This window comes from Mandrillus leucophaeus, unplaced genomic scaffold, assembly GCF_000951045.1.
Source record: "Mandrillus leucophaeus isolate KB7577 unplaced genomic scaffold, Mleu.le_1.0 Scaffold497, whole genome shotgun sequence".
NCBI lineage: Eukaryota > Metazoa > Chordata > Mammalia > Primates > Cercopithecidae > Mandrillus > Mandrillus leucophaeus.
The window spans coordinates 293,001-315,538 of NW_012105331.1; the positions used below are offsets into that span (position 1 = coordinate 293,001).

A 22,538-nucleotide genomic window follows, 5' to 3' on the forward strand; every position below is an offset into this window, starting at 1 on the left:
GGCGCCTGTAATCCCAACTACTCAGGAGGCTGTGGCACGAGAATTGTTTGAACCTGGGACGTGGAGTTTGCAGTTAGCTGAGATTGTGCCACTGCACTCCAGCCTGGGCGATAGAGTGAGACTCTGTCTCAAAAAAAAAAGTCACCAATTATTCCATTAATTGCCTCCTCATCACTGTTGAACCTGCCCACAAGTGTGTGAGTTGTTTAATCCCAGAACTCAGGTGGCTTCCTTCTCATCACCTAAGAGCTTACTCCCTGGCTACTTTTCATTTTGAACAGACAATAGGTCTGCCATCTTTGGAGATGTCTTTTGTCTTCAGTCATGCTTAATGAGGGATAATAACCCTAGTGACCAGACACCCAACACTGTGCCCTGTCCCTGTGAGGTTGGGGACTCATTTGGACTCTCCTCAGTGCTAAGAAATCCTCATTCTCCCAACTAATGAGTATAACGCTTGCCTATGGCAGTGTTGCAGGCTGGCCCACAAGCCAGAGCCAGGCCTGTCTTGACTGCCAGGAGGAGCTCTGGGCTGGGGTCCTTAGTTCGTCACTGACCTTCTGTTCTTCACTTCTCTGATTTACTCTGGCTAGATCAATCCAGCCTACTTTTAGTAAGTGACCTTGTTTTAAATTGCTCATCTGTGGCCAGTCACACATCCCTTGCTTTATCACTTCTGCCTGATTAGCTTTGTCCCTGACAAGCCTGAGCTTTGAATTCAAAATAGCTGAGATGTTGGTGCCCCCTAAAGGACACATGAATTTTAAAGGTTGACTCTTTGTTACTAATAACTAGCAAATATTTAGTTGGGTTTGTTTTATGTTTGAAGTTTCTTACTCTCTTTTGAAAACTGGTTAGCAAGTTCTTAAATGAAATGGACAGGCCAATATAATTAATGCAGTATGCAAAAGCCCTAGGGTCAGAGCAGAAAAATAGTGTTTGTCCATTAAGTGCTTAAAATTTTTAGATACGAGTTTGTGAACAAAGAATATATAAATTACTTAATTTCTGCTTTAATCATGGAATGATGGAGGGGAAGGTAAGTAAAGCTAGAGTTTTCAAATATTTTAATTAGTAAGAATTTCATGCCTTCCTATAGCATAATTTTTCTATATATGACAAAATTTGAAGTGTCAGACAAATTAATTCTCTAGAATACAAATGGAAGCATCTGTATTTTTATTTTATTTTTTGTTTTTATTATTTTTATTTATTTTTTTGCTAGGGAGAGGCAAACATATCCAAAACTTAGGATTATTTGATGAATATTATCCAGAATCAGATCAAAAGAATATTTAATGGTGTTTTTATTTGAAAATAGGGGATTTTTCCTGAAATAGATATCAAGTAAATAAGTTATTTATACAATAGCTCTGCGGTTTTTTTGTTGTTGTTGTTTTGTTTTGTTTTTTGTTTTTGAGATAGGATCTTGGTCTGTCACCCAGGTTGGACAGCTTCAACCTCCAGGACTCAAGCTCTCCTACTGCCTCAGCCCCCCAAGTAGTTGGGACTACAGGCACACACTACCACGCCCAGCTAATTTTTGTATCTTACATAATAATAATCCTGTTCTAATTTCTTGACACTACCATTATTTCAGAGGCTTACTTTTAAAGCTTAAATAGGACTATGGAACATATCACAGATGTGAGAGCTGGATTAATACTTAGCCCACAACCTAATCCGTTCAACCAGAGCAGCGCTTTTTAGGCCTGGAGTCCTCTGGGAAGGTATTTCAGCGGGTAAACTGAACAACTTCACTAAGGCAAAGGTATCCTTTTAGGAGCCAAGTGTCAACTAGGAGATGGAGGAATAAGAGTCTCTCCAACCTGTCTGAGAACCAGTTGCAGATATTATAGTAACCACTTCTAATCTTTTGAGGGTTATGTGTTCTGAAAACCTCCATAGTAGGAGAATTTGCATTGTGAAATGAAATTTTGGGAGACCAGAGGGGAGGGAGGACCAAAGTTGAAATTAATACATGAAATTTTGTAGAAATATTAAGTTCACCAAGAAAGTAACAACAACATCTGAAATCAAGATAATACCAATGACATCTTATGCATCTTGAATTTGCATAATTGAGCATCATGCAAATTGTACTATCTCATGACTCATCACATCCTATGTCATGGGAGAACTCTGTGACCCTGGAGACCTTGATGAGTCATGATGGAATGCAGAGCCCCAAAATAGCTTCCTTTACTACCACAGTGAACTTTGCATGCCAGCCCAGCCAGCCACTGGCCAAGCTCAGGACTAGAAGAAGTGCCCAAGGAGATGTTTTTCAAGCCCTGACTGGTACTCCACTGGAGAGGGCAGGCCTGATCAGAGACTAGAGTTGGGTGGTACTGGGCAAAACTGCTGGTTCCAAAATAGGAAAACAAGACTTTGGTAATTCCACAAACTTCCGATTCTGTGACTCACTCTTGCAGTGGGTGGCACTTTGTGGAGTGAGACTGGGAGACCTGGGAGGCTGGAGGTTCTTCTGGCTCTGGTGGTATGGAGGGTTCAGCTTCTTAACAGCCTTGAAGCTCTGACTCCAGTAGTGGGTAGTATTTTGGGGAGGTTAGAGAAGAAAGAGAAATAAGGAATGGTATGTGGGTATGTGTGTGTCTTTTCTATCTTTGGTGATGTTTAAACAGGGAGTCAGTAGGTAGAAATGATTCAACTAGAGAAGGATGTCCTCATGCTAACAGAAGTGCTTATTCAATCTGAATACTAGAAATCATGCACATTGCATTTGGAATGACATGCATTTGCTAAGAGAGCCACCTCCTAGTCAAAATGTACCACCATGAGTTCTGCTGACCCTTAAAAATTGACACCAAGGTTTCCTTTCTTTTCAGGTCCTCAAGTATGTTCCACATAATGAAGCACAATCATTACAGCTCTCGGTTTGGCAGCAAACTTGGGCTGCAGTGCATCGGTATGCATGAGAAAGGCATCATATTTAACAACAATCCAGATCTCTGGAAAACAACTCGACCCTTCTTTATGAAAGGTAAGCAGGTACTTAGCTACAATCTTCGTTTTTGTCTGTGAATATGCCTTTTTTGAAATCACATTTGTTAAATATTTTATTTACTTATTTATTTATTTATGGAGACAGAGTCTGACTCTATCACCCAGGCTGGAGTGAAGTGGCACGACCTTGGCTTACTGTAACCTCTGCCTCCCGGGCTCAGGTGATCCTCCCACCTCAGCCTCGCAAGTAGCTGGGACTACAGGTGTGCACCACCATGCCTGGCTAATTTTTGTATTTTTTGTAGAAATAGGGTTTTGCCACGTTTGAGACCAGGCTGGGCTCGAACTCACGGAGTCAAACGATTCACCCGCCTCGGCCTCCCAAAGTGCTGGGATTACAGGCATGAGCCATCATGCCCAGTCTGAAATCATATTTTGAATTATACTGCAATAAAGGAGGAAGAGCTAACATTCATTATACCTTTACTCTGTAGTAGCCATTGTTCTAAACACTTGAATGGCAGCCCCATGTGGTAAATGTTGTTATCACCTACAACTGACAGAAAATGAAGGCATAAAGAGGTTAAGTAACTTGCCCAAGGTCCAAACATTAGTAAATGATAGCCTGGAATATATCCCCGAAGCCTGTATTTCTTAATCACCACACATTCTTTTCTTCTTATTGATATGCAAAGCAATTTTATAGGTATAAAGAAGAGATGAAGATATATATTTAGAGTCATTTCAGTTAAGAATTTAGCATGTCACCCATATGTTTGATTTAAACATGGCCACACAATGTGTTTGCTGAGTGCTTGACTGACAGCCCAGATGATTCAGCAGGAAGCAATTTGTGAATGAAATTAGAGAATTTTAGAACTGAGAGGGACCATATCTGTCATCTAACCTCTGATTTTAACAGTTGAGGAAATAAAGTCCCAATGAAGTTATGATTTTCACCCAGGCAAAACAGGGAGTAATGAATGAGCTGAGACTCGGTTGCAAGCCTCCTTATCCAGTGATTTTTCTCCCTTTACCTCATCATGCTGGAAATGAAACTATTGGGGAATACACATGACTAAGCCTGGACATTACTATCAAGCATCAAGAAAAATAATCGTGCCCTAGAAACCTTGTTAGTGGTGGAATCTGGGGCTAGGTGATTTTAGGTCCGGCCCTGTCTATTCACAGCCTTGCCTCCAGCAGCCCGTGCTGTGAACCCAGGTCACCACCTTCCGTGTGCCTGCTAAGATGGGGAGAGCTATGCCAGTACCTGTGCCCGCTGGGTGTTGAGTCCAGCCTTCAGAGCTGCCCCTCACCAGGACTCAGCACAACTCTTGCTGTAGACCCCAGTGTATCACTTTCCTATTGCTGCTGTAACAAATTGCCACAAAATAAGTAGCTTACAAGAACACATTTATCTCACAGTTCTGTAGGTCAGAAGTCTGACATGGATCTCAGTGAGCTGAAAATCAAGGCATAGGCAAGGCTATGTGCCTTTCTGGGGGCTCTAGGAAAGACTCTCTTTGTCTTTTCCAGCTCTAGAGGCCAGCCACATTCCTTGGCTTGTGGCCCTTTCCTCCAGCTTCAAAGCCAGCAACAGTGGATTGAGTCCTTTGCACGTTACATCTCTGGCCCACCTTCTGTCATCCCATCTCTCTCTGGCTTTGACCTTGGCTTAGAAAGGTCCTTTGCCTTTTTTTTTTTCTTCTTCTGAGACAGAGTCTTGCTCTGTTGCCCAGACCAGAGTGCAGTGGTGCCATCTCGGCTCACTGCAAGCTCCGCCTCCTGGGTTCACACCATTCTCCTGCCTCAGCCTCACAAGTAGCTAGGACTACAGGCACCCCCCACCACGCCCGGCTAATTTTTTGTATTTTTAGTAGAGATGGAGTTTCACCGTGTTAGCCAGGATGGTCTCGATCTCCTGACCTTGTGATCCACCCGCCTCGGCCTCCCGAAGTGTTGGGATTACAGGCATGAGCCTGTAATCTTTGCTTTTAAGAACTCATGATGAGGTTTGTCCCACCCCATTTCAAAGTCCTTAACCTTAGTTATATCTGCTACTTTTCATGTAAAGTAACGTATTAGTTGGTTCTGGGGATTATGACCCAGACAAATTTAGGGTGCTATTATTCTGCCTATCACTCATATTGGGGGAGATAAATCTCCTTATACCTTATAAAACTATGGAACGAATTAATGGAAAAAGTATAGGACTTGGTATTACAGGTTGTGAGTTTGAGTCCCAGCACTGCCACTTGCTACCTATCTGACCTTAGGCAAGTCGCTTCACCTTTCTGAGCTTCAGTTTCCCTATTCACAAAAGGTGATAAATGTTATAAAACTTGCACTCTAGGGCTATTGTGAAGAGCAAATGAAATAATGCTATAAGATCGCACGTTTGACTTTTTCATTTGGCTCAGGCATATTAGGAATATGTGAACTAGTATTTAGGAGTAGTTAACTTTCACATACCAATATCCTCTACCCTGACATGCAAGAGCTAATTAAAAGAATCTCTAAGTTCATCCATTTGTTTGACAAACCACCGTTGTCATCACTGAACTAGGTACCAAGATACAATGACAAACCAGATGTGGTTCCTGCCCTTGAGGAACTTATAATGGGGGAGGGGGGTTTGAATTAGGAAGGGGCAGCCCAGCACATCATCAAACACTACCCTAGGTGATAGTAGTGCTGGCGGTTGCACGGAGTGATGCCAAGTACAGATGAACAGGTCATCTAAAGCACACTGAGGGGCAGGGGAGACTTTTCAGAGGACTGGATGCTCATAATGAGTAAGGTAGAAGCTAATTAAGAAAACAAAAGACAAACATTCTAGGAGTAAAGAACAGGATAGCCAAAGGCACAGATGAATAGTTAGACATGACGCATCCAGGGCCCTGTCAGTAAGTCCTTGTGCCTGGTGCAGATGCATTCAGGGACGTGGCCAAGGGAAGGGCAGGGCCATATCACCAAAAATCTCTCGGTTAAGGCAAGGAATTGAGCTTGTCTCAAAAACTATGGAGAATCACTAAAGATTTTAAGCAGAATGATATGAACATATTTGTATTTTATAAAAATCCCTCTGGTAGCAGAGAGAATGACTAATTGGAAGGAAGCAGGACCGTGAGCAGTGAGAACATTTAGGAGCTACTGCAGTGATGCAGGAAAGGTGGAGGGGAGGCTGTGGGTTCAAGATAGTCAAAAGGATAGACCCTACGGTAGTAGACCCTATAGTACTTGGAAATTAAGCCAAACATCTTTGTGACTTTTTTTTAGATAGCATTCTATAGGGAAGATCAGGGTTTCTACAAAAAAGTGCTACACAATTGGACCCAAATTCATAATCCCAAGAAATAGGAGGCTAATTGCTTATTGGAAAGTTCACTGTGGTGTCTGACATTTCTATAATCAATGAGAGTCCTAAGCATTTTTCAGTGAATTTCCTTTTAGAGTTAGACTCCCTGTTGGTTTTCCTGATATAGCAGAAAGTTTGGCACAAGTTTCAGTAACGTTAATGAAAGTATTGACTTACTAGGTGAGTCTGTAGAGAAATAGTTAAGTGCAACTTAGGCAATGGCCCATCTTGGGAGGTGGGGAAGGGTGGGAGCGAGGGGTGAAGAAATAGCATATGTTTCCCAAAACTGCCGAGAAATGTGTCCATATTGATGGTATTTGCTGTTTGCTTGTCCAATTTTCTTTTGACTGGACAGATTCAATACGTTTTGGCACATTTTAAAAATTAAATCATATCTACATCATACCACTGCCTATAAGCAATGTTATTACATTTTTGCCCATAAGTTTGGCATGTGGCTTCAAGCTCTTTAAACACAGAGGCAAATCATGCATGAGCCTGGGAGAAAACCACCAGTGACATTCTAAGCCAACCCTTCCACACAAAGGGTTGAGTCATTTGTCCTGCTTGCTGAAGTGGCAGTCACCCAGAGAACAACATCCTGGTCTTTCACATCTGCCAAGTCCTTCCTATGGTCAGAAAGCCTGCTCCTACCTCAACCTTCCTTCCAAGATGTATGGAAATCTCAAAAGTCTAGGACCAGTCCTCAGGTCTCCTTTCTTGTTTGCAAAGTATACCTTCAGGCATGGGGGTTCTGCAGCTTCACCCAGCGTGTGTGTGTGTGTGTGTGTGTGTGTGTGTGTGTGTGTTTAAGAGAGAGAGAGAGAGACAAAGGATAATCTTCTTCTGGAGTTACATCTACAAAGTTTCCCAATATTTTTTATCTCATTTCAAAGACTCTGACGTTAACAACAAACATGAATAATAAAAGATTTAAAAAGAAAGATTACTCCTAAAAGAAGCTTAAAGAAACTTAACACAAAGAGAGAAAGGGGCACTTTAAGGGTTAAACCCTCCTGTGTAGGCCACCCACCATCAGGACTGCTCAGATAGTCAGGAAGAGGGCAAGAGTGAGATCAGAGCCAGTTTACTCTGTTTTCATTCATTCATTCTTTCCTCTGTTGAAAAAATATGTATGAAGGCCCCATGGACCATCAGCTTGAAGGGCAATGCTAATGAGCGACTGTCACTGTCCTTAAAGAGCTCTTAGTTCAGTGAGGGAAGACTGGTAAGCAAGCAAGGAATTGCTTAGCTGTCATGCCATTGGTTGAGTAAAATAAACCTGGAAGTAGTTTGAAGAGAAATCAAAATTAAAAGAAGGCCACTTTGGGGGATTTTTACAACTAGCCTTTTACACTTTAACAGGAAGCACCTTAGATCAAATAGGATCCAATTTGACCAGTTTTCCAGTAATATCCTGCCACCTGTTGAAACACAAAATAAATATGATCCTAGGCAAATCCAAATCAGCTTTGGAGGGAAATGTATACAATAAATATGAAAAAAATCACTGATTTGTGAGTTATGACCACAAGTACTAAATGTTTCCTTTGCAGTCTCATAAATGGCTGGCTAGAGCATGAAAAAAGTTGAATTTTTAACAGTTTGTTTAAAATCATATTTGTCCCTATCTTCCTTCCATTCATTCATTCTTAACTATAGGATAGTACGTGCTTATGGAAAATCACAGAAAAGCATAAGATGATGAAAACTTCCACCCAATTATTAAATAAAAAATTGTGGACAATTAAGCTCCAACATAAAAAGCCAGAATGGCCTGATTTTGTGTGTGCCCTGGAGTTCATGATGGCTGATTCTCTGATGTGTACCCTGCAGCTCTGTCGGGCCCCGGCCTTGTTCGCATGGTCACAGTCTGTGCTGAATCCCTCAAAACACATCTGGACAGGTTGGAGGAAGTGACCAATGAATCAGGCTACGTGGACGTGTTGACCCTCCTGCGGCGTGTCATGCTGGACACCTCTAACATGCTCTTCTTGAGGATCCCTTTGGACGGTACTGACATTTTCACTCTCGCATCTTGACCATCTGTCCTTTATTGAACAAGGAGCTAGGAGGGTTAGCAGACCAAAGGAATCACATGCCGTTTTCTACATTGCTCTTGTTCAAACATTTCTAAGTACTCCTCATTTTTTTCCCTAGTGTTTCTGCTTTATTCACTTATAAAATATAAATTTCCATAAAGTAGGGGCCAGCATCTATTTCTTTTGTATCTTTCCTCATTACTCTAGGAAATAGAATTCTACCCACAGTTGAAACTTAACAACTGTGATTAGTTCATTTGGTTATTAGCATATCCTACCACCAATCAACTTTATATATTTAATCATTTCCAACTGTTCTTTTGGGCATGATATATACATACATATATACACACACGTATATACACACACTCCTCCCTCAAAGCTACCAAACATGAAAATATCGTGCCTATGTGATAAAAATGTCAATATTGCTGGTGATACTGATGCTGATGGAAATGAAGATATTAGCTGCCATTAACGTAGTATCTAATGTGTGCCAAACAGTATTAAAAATTGCTATATATACATGTTTGCCATTTATTGTTTATAGTCTTAACAAGATGTCTCACTCAAAAGGCTAGTTTCCTCACTATGATACAGAAATGAATATGAAAACATGTGCATGCTCACGTCAAACTCATAGAACTTGGTTTTATTTTGGCAGGATTAAACCAATTTGCAACTTGAGTACAACTGCCAATATTTCGGCTAGTTCTTGAAAAGTTGTGCCATTGTGCAAAAGTCCTTGACTTTTTGATAACTTTTTAACCTAATGATCAAACACCTGACAGGAATGGAATTCACTGGACTTGTACCTAATTGTTTTACACTGTTTTCTATGGGTTACATTTTTTATTGCCATTGCGACCTTTATCCACACACTAACCTGGAAAGTATAGGAATTAAAAAATTGGTATTCTTTCTGATATACCTTTTTCGTTTTCTTCTTAAAGTCATTTAAATTATATATTACTCTTAAAGAATGTTTTGGTCTCCATTTTAGTAGTCTGTGCATAAGGTACTAATACATGTACACAAAGAAAAATTCACAAGCCCATTCAGATGTCTTTTAGAACATTACTTACCACTAAATATTTATACAGTTGACATAATGCTTATTATGCCCTTGAATAATAGAATTTGTTTTTTATTACTTCTTATCCATAAGCATTGGCCTCATATTATCTCAAGAGGAACAGAATTTATTATTAAACAAGATTCTTAAATCCATTATTCATATCGTGACCTCATACATTTTGTAACCCTAGTAGTGAATATACCCTAAAAACTATAAATTCCCCAAATCACTCTACTGATAAAAAAAAAAAAAAATGTACATGCAACTCTACCACCACACCAAAAAGCGTAAATCATTTGAGTAGTTTGGTGATTACCAGAGGAAGGGAAGCATAGTGGGGTAATGGGGAGAGAAGAGATGAAGAGAAGTTGATTAATGGGTACAAAAATACAGGTAGATAGAAGAAACAAGACCTAGTGTTCAATAAATCAGTGTAGTGAAGAAAATAAATAATAATCTATGTACAACCAAGTAGCTAGTAGAGAATAATTTGAATGTTCTCAGCATAAAGAAAAGATAAATGTTTAAAGTGATAAATATCCTCATTACCCTGATTTGGTTATTACACATTATACAAATCTATCAAAATATTACATGTACCCCTAAATATGTATATCTATTATGTATCAATAGAAAATTAATCATTTGGATTAATTCCATTCTGCTGTTGGCATTAAGTATGTACAACTCAGTGTGACTTTTCCTGAATTAACACCAGTGTTCATTGATTCAAACATTCATTCATCAAACATTTATTGATTGCCTATTTTATGCCAGGCACTGTTTTAGGTTCTGGGGACATAACAGTGACCCAGACGGATAAAGTTCTTGCCTTCAAGGGACTTACATTCCAGTGGGTGATATGGACAGGAAAAGAAATAAATATCTAATAAAATATTAGGCAATAGTAAGCGCCTTGAAGGAAAAATGAAGCAGGGTAAGAGGACAGGAAGTGAAGGAGGGCAACAGTGGGTGTGGGCACTCCCTATTGCCACACTGGCTGTATGGTTTTGGGCAAGCTTCCGAATTTCTATGAATTGCGATTTCTTCAACTGCAAAAGGATGACATCACAAAACCCATGGCAAGAATATGAAAATGAAATTAAAAATCTCTTTCACAAAGCGCCTAGCATGGTGACTGGTATTTAGCAGTTGGAAATAAATGTCTATTCTCTTCCCTTTTGTATATTATCTGGTATAATTTGAAAAAGTAAGGGTTTTATTTCCTCTAGTATTCAATTTAATTAAAGAACATTTGTTAAGAGCTGATTGTGTGTGAGGCTTAGGACAAGGCATTGAAGAACACAAGATGAATTCTACACTCTGGATTGAATATAAATAACTATGAAAGCTACGTGATGAGTGCTATGGGGGAAAAATGAACAAAGCACCATGAGAACATGATTAGAAGCTATTAAGTGTATAATCCATATAAACTGTCCACTTCATGGCTCTGCTTACCCAACACCAAATGAAGTTAAAATGTGCTTGTTAGCCACCTAACAGGCTCCACTTTTTGCACTCCCAGGTACCAGAGTGAAGGCCATAACAGCCGTAATTACTAGTTCCATTTGTCCAGAGAAACAGGAGCAAGTTGGAAGCTCAGCCCGAGGAGAATATGTGAAATTACAGGTTGAAAACTTGAAAACTAGCAACTCATTGGTTAACTAGTCCAATTTGGATGGCAAGGAGAACAAATCAGTGCTTGATTTCTCTAGTGGTATTCACATGGCTAAGACTCCTACTGAAGATGGAACCTCGCTTAGCTTAGAACCCCGCACTGTTAGGAGAATCTACAGGAATGTTTTCTGCCCAGACCACCCTTCTTAGGCTCACATTTTGCTCAACTGCTCTTCCTTGTGCGTTTTTTTTTTCCTACAGAAAGTGCTATCGTGGTTAAAATCCAAGGTTATTTTGATGCATGGCAAGCTCTCCTCATCAAACCAGACATCTTCTTTAAGATTTCTTGGCTATACAAAAAGTATGAGAAGTCTGTGTAAGTAATACAACTTTGGAAGATTTATGAGTACAATTGGATTGGTTTTTTCCCCTTGTGTCTTTGCTGTTTTTGTTGGCCTCTCCGGTAACTTTTCTGCTCTCTAGAGCCCACAGGGAGCTGTTGATTAGGTTGCTGATGAAACACTTTTTACAGCAATCTGGCTGCATTTGGCCAGACCAGAGAGTAAATGAAGCCTTTGGCTGGGCAGCTTCTCGGCAAGGGGTCTGAGTGTGTGGTCTCGGAGCTTCAACTCCGGAACTAGGACACTGATGTGTTTTGAGTTGAAGAGAAGGGTTGACTGATCCTGTCATTAATATCTATCAAAATTATCTTTGCACAAGTGAAAATCTGGAACCATAGAATCAATTTATAGTTGTGTTGTTTTTGAATGAATTTAACATAATTTAACTTGTAAGAACTGACATTAGTCTCAATACAATTTTTTCTTAATGAGTATAACTAACTTCAATAAAATGTGTGTGGGTTTTTTAAATTATGTATCTTGTGCTTTGGGGGTCCTGAAATTGTCATTAAATGGCTTTGTTTTGATCTTAGAATTGTCCATCAGAAAACCGGACAAATGCCCAGTGGCCTACAGGCTAATCAATGGGTTTGTAGAGTACAAGTAGCCAGTCACTAAACACTGCTACCTCTAACCACCAGTGGAAAGCCTATGGAATCTAGAAGCCTATGCTTTGTGTCCTGTTTCTAATGGCCTTGGGAAGTTATTTAAAGTAAGATATAACCTATCTTCTAGAGTAGGGGCATAGGTTAATGACATCATATAAGTAAGGCAATTAGCATAGAGCATGGCACATAGAGGGTACTAAATATGTTAGTTTCTCCCTTTCCTGTGTTCATATCTTCCTCAGATATTCCTAACCATCTCAAGTTCTCCATCTCTAAACGTCCCCAAGCTTGTCTGAAGACCTGACTTTATTCTACTTGTGGATTTTGAAATTCAATAATATTAGTTTCTAGAGAAGAAGCCAACTTGATGTTGTTTTGTTTATTCTCTCATGGTTGATGAGTACTAGGTGAATGTTTTAGACACTTGGTTCTTTATACATTTCATTCCCACCAGAGCTTATTGTGACTTGAAAACAAATAGATAAAAGATTCATCTCTTCCCTGTGATCAGAGTTGGTGGCAGTGGTAGTGGTCTGAAGAGTTCATTACATAGTTCTTAGTCATTAGTTTAGCCTTGGTCTTGGCCATTGGACCTATAGAAATTTATTGTACAAGTCTGTGTAAAGGTTTCTCTTAGGTTTCTGCAGTTCCATCAAGGAACTCTCTATGAATTTACAGGCTAGGGGCACTCCAACACCTCCCAGACCATTTGGGGCTAGTGCTCAGATGGGAATGCTATAAGCATTCTCGGCCTACTAGGAAGAGGGCACCACAGCCCAACTGAGTGAATATCTGTTAATTGTATGTAGGAGTTGCTCAGCAAACATTTGATGAATGCATGGATCAGTAGGGTATTTAAGTGTATCAGTGAACATGTCAATTAGAATTTGAAAGATGGATTTATTATACATTTAACGTAATACAGAGCATTGTTCCCTGGGATAAGGGAACAACACACTTACAAAGAACACATACACTTAAGGACAGAGATAGGAAAAATTGAATTTAGATTCAAGGTGACTTTATTTTTCATCTAGTGTGATCCCTTCACTTTAAAAGGATGTAGGGCCCAGAGACTCAAAGTATCTTACATAGAAAGAGAACAACCTGGCCGGGCGCGGTGGCTCAAGCCTGTAATCCCAGCACTTTGGGAGGCCGAGACGGGCGGATCACGAGGTCAGGAGATCGAGACCATCCTGGCGAACACGGTGAAACCCCGTCTCTACTAAAAAATACAAAAAACTAGTCGGGCGCAGTGGCGGGCGCCTGTAGTCCCAGCTACTCGGGAGGCTGAGGCAGGAGAATGGCGTAAACCCGGGAGGTGGAGCTTGCAGTGAGCTGAGATCCGGCCACTGCACTCCAGCCTGGGTGACAGAGCGAGACTCCGTCTCAAAAAAAAAAAAAAAAGAAAGAGAACAACCTGAACTAGGACCTGACCCCACACCGTCCAAGTGTTCTTTCAACCACACTGCCAAAATACCTATACATATTTATGCAACTGTTTATTCATTCAACACATATTAGTGTTTACAATGTAGCAGAAACTAACAAGGCATGAGAATAAACATCAAGAATGATACCTAGTCACTGGAGTTTACTGTTTATAACAGGAATCTCAAACTCAACAGTCTTCAGGACTAGGCAAAGAAAAGCAGGCTATGGGGACCGGGTGCAGTGGCTCATGCCTGTAATCCCAGCATTTTGGGAGGCCGGGGCGGGCGGATCACCTGAGGTCAGGAGTTTGAGACCAACCTGACCAACGTGGTGAAACCCTGTCTTTACTAATAATACAAAAAATTAACTGGGCATGGTGGCGGGTGCCTGTAATCCCAACTACTCAGGAGGCTGAGGCAGGAGAATGGCTTGAACCTAGGAGGTGGAGGTTGCAGTGAGCTGAGATCATGCCACTGCACTCCAGCCTGGGCTACAGACTGAGACTTTGTCTCAATTAAAAGAAAAAGAAAAAAAAAAAAGCAGGCTGTGGAAACATAAGACAAGGAAATGGAGGTGCCTGTGGCAAACTGAAGAGCACCTGACAGCACTCACAGGTTTTTTTTTGTTTTTGTTTTAATTTAAACATTGTGCCTGCCAAATCAGAAATTGGAAAATATTGCTAGATTTAGCCTTTTGCTATCAATTTTTAACCCTTAACTAGAAGTCACAGCCTTGATTTTGCTACCAGAATCCAGAAACCTTAGCTAACTCTGGCACCTTAACATGAAGTATAAGGTCTATGTAATTTAAGAGTATTTATGAAGAAATAAAACAGTAATTCACTGACTCATAAGCACCAAGGGTTTCAATTAAAGCAGATCATTTTACCTAAATACATGGCAAATAAATCTGTTTCACTAGATGTCTAAACTGAGTACAAATAGACTATATTTTGACTTTTTTTCCAGCAAGGATTTGAAAGATGCCATAGAAGTTCTGATAGCAGAAAAAAGACGCAGGATTTCCACGGAAGAGAAACTGGAAGAATGCATGGACTTTGCCACTGAGTTGATTTTAGCCGAGGTACTGACCTGAACTAACCGTAACTCCCATGCCACATATGTTATGACTGTGTAGACGTGTGTAAAGATCCCCTTTTGTAACTGTTGTGTATTTCTGCTTTTAAATACTTTCTCTAGCAGTTCTATAATCCCAATTCAAATAGCCAACACATTAGGTATTTCAGTAAGGCCTTTAAGATTGGAACATTCTAGTAAGACTGACTGCTAAGATTGTGACTCTTCTGTGTAACAATATAAAATATGAAAACAAGTTGGGGGAGGCCAAAGACACTACATACATAGACAACCGGCCTAATTGTTCATCTTTCAGCTAAAGATTGTCATGTAAAATGTCCACAGTCAATCACAGAGACATGTGGTTTCTATTATTTCATTTTGTTGAAGTTGTTGATCCTTGAGTATCACCTCCCCTCATTTTTTGAAACTTTGATTCACTTTCCAAATTTTTCGTGTCTTCCAATTGTTCAGAAACGAGGTGACCTGACGAGAGAGAACGTGAACCAGTGCATATTGGAAATGCTGATCGCAGCTCCTGACACCATGTCTGTCTCTTTGTTCTTCATGTTATTTCTCATTGCAAAGCACCCTAATGTTGAAGAGGCAATAATGAAGGAAATCCAGACTGTTGTTGGTAAGAATTTATCAAATAAATAACACAGCTTAAAAACAATTTCTTTTGAATGTCCATTTCTTATGTCCTAAAAATCTGATATCAAACATAAAATTTTTTATAATTCACTCCAAACAATAAAGCAAGACATTCTGTCACATTTGATTATACCAGATAGACTGAAAAGATGGTTCTTTCTGTTGTCTTAATCATAAAAGTAATACATGCTCATTGGGAGGAATTTAAATCACAGTGATGTGTAAAGCAGTAAGTGACATCCCCCAATCTTTTCCACTCTCCTCTCCAGCCTCATCCCCACTCTCCAGTGGCAACCATTGTGAATAGTTTGCTGTGCATTTGCTAAAATCTTTTTCTGTTTGCCCACAAACACATATTTACGGTTGGATTTGTCCATTTTACAAAAATATAGGATCACGTACAGTGTTCTGTCTCCCTTGTCAGTTACAAAAGACTTTTGTGGAATCTCCCAGGGAAATGATCGTCTCTCATTTATAGCAGCGTTTCTGGGCTTCAAGCGACCCGTTCACAAATGAACTTCCAGTTTGTGGCAGAAGGAAGAGGAGAAGATGACAGCAAAGACAGGGGAGTGATACATATCCCTCTCCACTGCAATCCAGTGATGCCAGCCCCTTCCTCTCCCCTGCCCTCTGCTCCTCTGCAGTGGAGCTTCCAGGTCCACACTCAGGTCTTCCCCAACTCTACTGCTTCATTGCTCTGTCTCCGCTTCAGTTTCATCCTGCTCCACTCTTCTACAGCAACAACCATGCCAACTTTGAAAGAAATCAAATTTGCTTTCTGGGAGAAAGCATAATTCCTCATTTGACACTTCCTTCACATGAGTAATCTTTTAGGATTACTCATTTCTTATAAATGTGAAGAGATATCACAGAATGTAGACTTCCCTCTCTTGACTTTACACAGACCCTGCTAAACAAGTTATTTGGTTGTAGAAGGGCATCATTTTTTTCAAACCATGGGAGTGCTGCTTGAAATAGTTAAACATAAGGAGAAATTTCACTGAAGGGTTAAATATGGGAGAGAAGGGATCTGCAGATGCCTCACACAGGTGGGAAGTTTCCTGGCAAGGTAGATAGCAAGGAGTCGGAATAACATCTAGACTTCAAATTCCAGAATGTTTTCTTGACTGCCTCCTCTCAGGTTCTCAGGTTCTGTGCCAGGTGCAGGGCTACAGCCTTGAACAAACCAGCACATCCCTGCGCTCGCGGGGCTCACGGTCTGGTGGGAAAAAGAAAACAAGCTCAATACAGTAAAAAGAGACCGAAGGAGGGCATTCAAGGAAACCATAAGCCTTTAATACATATTGAATACAATTTATTTGAGAGGTGAAATGTGCGTGTACATGTTGATGTTCCCTGACACTTCAAAAGGCCTCTGCAAAGATGGAAAAGCAGCAGAGCCATTTGCAATTGTCCATGCTCCCTCCTGTGTGCCACACACAGACTGGGTAACTACTTCCTAGTGAGCACCTTTGGTCACTATCTCCATCATCTTCCTTTCTACTTCCCAACCCCAGCTATACAGGCCCCATTAGACCCTTGAGTGTGCCAACAGCAGTATGTAAGGGGAAGGGCCATGAGAGGACTCTGACCAAACTAGACCTTTCCTCAGTAGCTTGGTTGTATATGAGACAGGGCTGCCTCAGGACCCTGGGCTATTTTTTATTCTGCAAAAGTGGCATCTCTGAAGCTTTACCATGTCTGGGAATAATCTGAGCCTCTTTGACCAGTGTCAGGCCAATCTGAGACAGTGAGGGTGTCCATCAATCCCCAGCTCACCCGGGGCTGATCTGAGGCACCTATTTTGTCGTGGTGGGGAGAACGTCCTTGTCACTCTACTGCAGGTCTTTCTTGATGAGATGCCGAGGGACTATCAGTGATATGTAAGGGCAGATGACTGCACAGGTAACCAGAGGAGAAAATTTCGTTGAAATGAATCAAATCTGCCATCTCACTTTGACTCTGCAGCAGCCTGTGCATCATCTCTGGGATGGTTGTGGTGCCAGTTTGCTCACAAGTGAAGAGAGGAAATGAATGTCCCCTACAATTTAGAGCAGGGAACAAAAACTCAAAGATTTCAGAAAGCGGGCAGATAAGATGAATGTTTGAAGCAGATTGGGCACGGTCTAGATGGAACTGTGTGACGTATGCCCCCTCTAAACGGGTAATTGGCCACTCCGCGTCAGCCCATTATTGCTATGTGGGAATGTAAGTTCAGCATCATCAAGTTTTCTGGATATTCAGGCTTTTCTATAAAATCCTCCAGTTTTTAAGGTAATTGGCTTCATATCTGAGTTTTTATAAAACACTTTGTGGACTGAGCGTAACATATTTGGCCCTGGTTGCTGGTGTGCATTAGAATTAGAGCCACAGTTTTTTTCAACCAAGAGCAAACTGTTCTGTGGAAAAAACAGGAGCTTTGATGCCAATCACAGATGGAAACTAACATTACCTTATTTGTCCCTTTTATCTGTTTCCACAGGTGAGAGAGACGTAAAGATTGATGATATGCAAAAATTAAAAGTGATGGAAAACTTCATTTATGAGAGCATGCGGTACCAGCCTGTCGTGGACTTGGTCATGCGCAAAGCCTTAGAAGATGATGTAATTGATGGCTACCCAGTGAAAAAGGGGACGAACATTATCCTGAATATTGGAAGGATGCACAGACTCGAGTTTTTCCCCAAACCCAATGAATTTACTCTTGAAAATTTTGCAAAGAATGTAAGAGCCCTTCCTTAAAGTTGAGCATGTCATTCTTGAAAATGTCAACTGTTAAATCCTCTCTGGTTCTTTGTGTTTGCACCATAAACGTTTCATTTTTCTTACTCATTCCCTCTGCCACCTCACCAGGAGCACACATGTACCCTAGCTTAGAGCAGGGCTCCCGTATTCATCCTCAAGCCTTCAAGGATGCTGGGTCTCCAGCTCTAAGAAGTATCTACATGGTGGCCACAAAATAGGTCAAAATGTGAAAAAGCTGGGCCCTTAATTTGGCTAAAATGAGGTGATTTTTGTTTAACCCAACCAACCTACTTTTCCATTTAAACTTTGTCATCCTGTCATCAGATTCAGCTATAGCACCATCTGAGCAAAGGAAAGTCCACTACTGCTTCAGATGAAAATCAAATGAGACCAGAAGATTTGGTTTTTGCAAAGTGCCTTTGGCTCATCAAATGGCCCCATGAGCAGTAGGTCCCATTCTAAATAGAACTTACTAATTAGAAGAGAGACAGTTTTTCTTTTTTTTATAATTGATGTGTACTAGAGATTCCACCTTCATTAGGTCAAATTTTAGGCAATATGTTTTTCAATCTGAATTACATAAGCAGTTCCCTAAGTGCCTTTTTTTTCAATTTGCATATGGTGTAGAAACATGATGCTAAAATTAATTAAGTACTCCAATTCATCTTGTTTCTACATGGGCAATCCAGATAATGCCGTGTAAATCAGTAAACTGATCAACAAAAATTTGTTGAACATCTACTATATGCCAGGCACTAAGTCCAGATGTGGACAAGACAGATGTGGTCCTCATTAATTTTCTGCATAACTAAAATTAGTTAGATGCTTGGCACTGAATAGGCCAGTAATCTACATCTTTGCTTGCCTTTGTCTCTTATTTGGTATCACAAAAAATAATCTTTGCCTTAGTGACTTATAAAACAGTAGTAAATCTGTGGCTATTCCACAGAGCTACCTGATTATACTAACACTTGCTGTAATAAGATGGTTTGCATTACTCTACCCCAGAACATGAAAGGCAAAACTGGGGACTCTCTGAGGTTGGGTCGGATCACAAGGGGTGAATCAAACAGGACACAGAAAGAGCTTGAGTTCCAGTTGTTCATCTGAGGGGCTGGAGGGCATTGTGGCTGATAACCACAACACAGTGTTCTGACTGACACATGTTTTCAGAATGAATCAAACAGAGACTGAGTGACTCTAGCCTTTAATATTCTGGCTGTCTGATCATTTTCACAGGTTCCTTATAGGTACTTTCAACCATTTGGCTTTGGGCCCCGTGGCTGTGCAGGAAAGTACATCGCCATGGTGATGATGAAAGCCATCCTCGTTACACTTCTGAGACGATTCCATGTGAAGACATTGCAAGGACAGTGTGTTGAGAGAATACAGAAGATACACGACTTGTCCTCGCACCCAGATGAGACTAAAAACATGCTGGAAATGATCTTTACCCCCAGAAACTCAGACAGGTGTCTGGAACACTAGGGAAGGCTGGTCAGTACCCACTCTGGAGCATTTCTCATCAGTAGTTCACATACAAATCATCCATCCTTGCCAATACTGTCATCCTCACAGTGAACACTCAGTGGCCCACTGCATTTTATAGGCATATTTCATATGGGTTGTCACCAAGCTGAGTGCTATTGGTCATCTGCTCCTGTTCATACCAGAGAACCAGACTACAAGAGAAAAAGCAAAGGCCAAGAGTTTGAGGGAGAAATAGTCAGTGAAGAAACTATCCGTAAAGGCCCGATTCCACCAAATGTGCTTTGAGAAGGATAGGCCTTCATTAACAAAATGTATGTCTGGTTCCCCACTAGAGCTCTACTGCCTCAACCCAAGGTGATTTTTATGTCTGGGGCAGAAACACTCAAGTTGATTAGAAAGATCAGCCCAATGTCAGGGTACCTGGGGCCAAACACAACTGCTAGTGTGAATTAAAATACTTTAATTTTGTTTTCTGTGGGGGTGGAACAGTAACATTCATAGTCTTTGGAGAAATGCTTAGAAATTCAGCATTTGACCCTTCCTGTGAATTAAGCCCAATTAATTCCTGTTTGTCCACATATGATCTGCCTAGGGCAAAAGTTAAATCAGAGGAAATTCTTTCCCAGTCTGTCAATTTATGCCTCAGCCACTTGCCTATACTACAATTCGTTGTATTACCTGTAGATTCAAGTAATACAAACTAATTTAGTAATAGCCTGGGTTAAGTATTATTAGGACCCTGTGTCTGCTCTAGAAAAAAAAATTCGCATACTGCACTTCAAATAAAAATCCTTTTGGCATGTTTCCATTTTTGCTTAGCTCAATTAGTGTGGCTAACCAAGAGATAACTGTAAATGTGACATTGATTTGCTCTTACTACAGCTTCAGTGACTGGGGGAGGAAAAGTCCCAACCCAATGGGCTCAAACTTCTAAGGGGTGCTCCTCTCATCCCCTTATCCTTCTCCCTCGACATTTTCTCCCTCTCTTTCTTCCCATGACCCCAAAAGCCAAGGGCAATAGATCAGAAAAGAACATGGTCAGAGTAGAACCCCTGAAGTATTTTTTAATCCTACCTCAAAATTTAAGTTACCTGAGAGATTTAACGTTATCTAGTTCATTGAATCATTGTATGTGGTCATGGATAAAATGCATACCTTGGAATTCGCTTTCTAAAGGAAATCAAATATGAATGGAGGAACTTTTCAAACACCACTTTACTTGTGTTATATAGCCAATATAACTATCTCTACTGAATGTCATTGAAAAACTGAAAAATTAAACTTATTTACAAATAGGTAAATATTTGTCATTGAATCCATTGCCATCCCATTTGACTATTCTTTTCATCCTACTATATAGTAATAAGGCAACAGCTGAGTATAAGATGAAAGTGTAATCTCCCTGAAAGCAGGAGCTATTTTCTTTCTTTTGTAATCCATCTGCATCCCCATCTCCCCATCCTGTCTCCCTGTATTCTCTCCCAAGCTCAGTTCCGAATAGGCACTCCTGCTCAGAGATACTCCCAACTGATGCAGAAACCAAATAAAGAGGTAGGTATTCCAAGAATTCAAGAATGGATATGAGTAAAAAATAAAACATTTAGTTGAGCTTGGAATTATTTGGATCATCTATATGGCCTAAAAATATATGGACTATGCCTGTGTACCTGAATATGTCTATAGTCAGCTCAAGACAATCATCCAAATAATTTAGACCCCTGAAAGCAAGGCCAGGATTTGCGATTTAATGTGTCCAGATTAATTCACTTGAAAATTAGTAACACTCTGTTTACATTGCCTCTGGGTGGAGCTGCATGGTGGAGGAAGTCCAACTTTGGATCCATGTACTTCACCTATCCAATACACTTGGGACATTTATGTATATTTTATCTGTATATATGAAGCCAAGGTCTGTGTCTACACAGTCAAAGTGAAATGAAAGTTTGATATAGTTGTACGTAGATAACTATTTTGCAGATACAAAAATATCCTAGGGAAAAACTGGGAGTGGAGGGGTGGGGGGTGGAAATCAGGGATATGGGGGAGGGACAGGAAGAGGGGAAGTGTTGGTTTAAATGATCCAAGCAAACTCTCCCAGAATCAAATACCTGGGTAGTTGTTCAACTTTTCATTCTGCTTAGCCTGTATAGACAAACCCCATATGTTTGTAAGGCTTGGCCTAGAAATTTTGGAATACCATTGGCTTTTCAGTAGGCTGATGAACATGTATTTGAAAATTCTATTATCTCTTCATAATTTTGCCTCACTGTTAAGTGCTTAACTGTCACTCTTGAATGTGCAATGTGCTGTGGATTCCATTTTCATCAGTTCTCAAAGAACTGGAATGTGTAAATTATCAGTGAAATGCATGCATATAAGGGCTCTATCATTATCAAATTGTAAGGACAATTGTCCCCTTCTATATCTCTGGGCATACTAGACACCACCATGCCTTCATTGAGATCCCATTTTCCCTCTCTCAAGTGGAAAATAATCACATCCAGCAAGCTCTCTCATTATTGAGAAATACCACTTGGAAATTGCCACTTTTTATTCCTAAGCAGCACCTTTCACTGCTAATGGTGCTAATATTCCACAAAAGCATGTGCCATTGGCCCACTGAAGGATGGAGGGACCCTTTTCAATCTGTATCAGCTGGGCTCTGGGACTGAATCTCTCACCTATTCTTGCAGAAGGACATACTAATTAAACCTTATCAAAGTAGTAAGTCAAATGGAGCATATGATGCTTTCAGTTGCTCTTAGCTCAAAGAACAAAGTCAAGGGCTTAACCCTTCATGGCTCAATTCTGTCAGGGCTTACCTGTTTCAAATTCTTCATTTCCTTTCTGCAGCTTTTAGCAGGTATTGGCCTATTCTAGGAAGTCAATGACCATAACCCTGTTTCTACCAGGTCAACAAGACAATGGAATGTATTTAGACAGGGCAACCCCCATTCATCAAGTCCAGCCCATTAAGTATACTCTACCCCTCTCTCTCCCATCAAGAAAACATTTCAAAGTGCAAAACAAATAAGAGTCATAAGAAAACAACGATAATTAT

At 40.5% G+C, this 22,538-nt stretch overlaps 1 protein-coding gene across 1 annotated transcript in view; it reads left to right on the top strand.

Moving 5' to 3' along the window:
• The window catches only part of LOC105550746 (aromatase), a 128,861-nt gene extending 108,681 nt beyond the window's left edge, over positions 1-20,180 (top strand). Inside the window, exons 5-11 of the mRNA XM_011995748.1 lie at positions 2,850-3,004; positions 8,165-8,341; positions 11,330-11,444; positions 14,480-14,594; positions 15,062-15,224; positions 17,724-17,965; positions 19,226-20,180. Of these exons, the coding sequence (XP_011851138.1) occupies positions 2,850-3,004; positions 8,165-8,341; positions 11,330-11,444; positions 14,480-14,594; positions 15,062-15,224; positions 17,724-17,965; positions 19,226-19,474 (1,216 nt within the window). The 3' untranslated portion in view covers positions 19,475-20,180. The remainder of the gene's footprint in view (positions 1-2,849; positions 3,005-8,164; positions 8,342-11,329; positions 11,445-14,479; positions 14,595-15,061; positions 15,225-17,723; positions 17,966-19,225) is intronic.
• Positions 20,181-22,538: the final 2,358 nt, after the last annotated feature.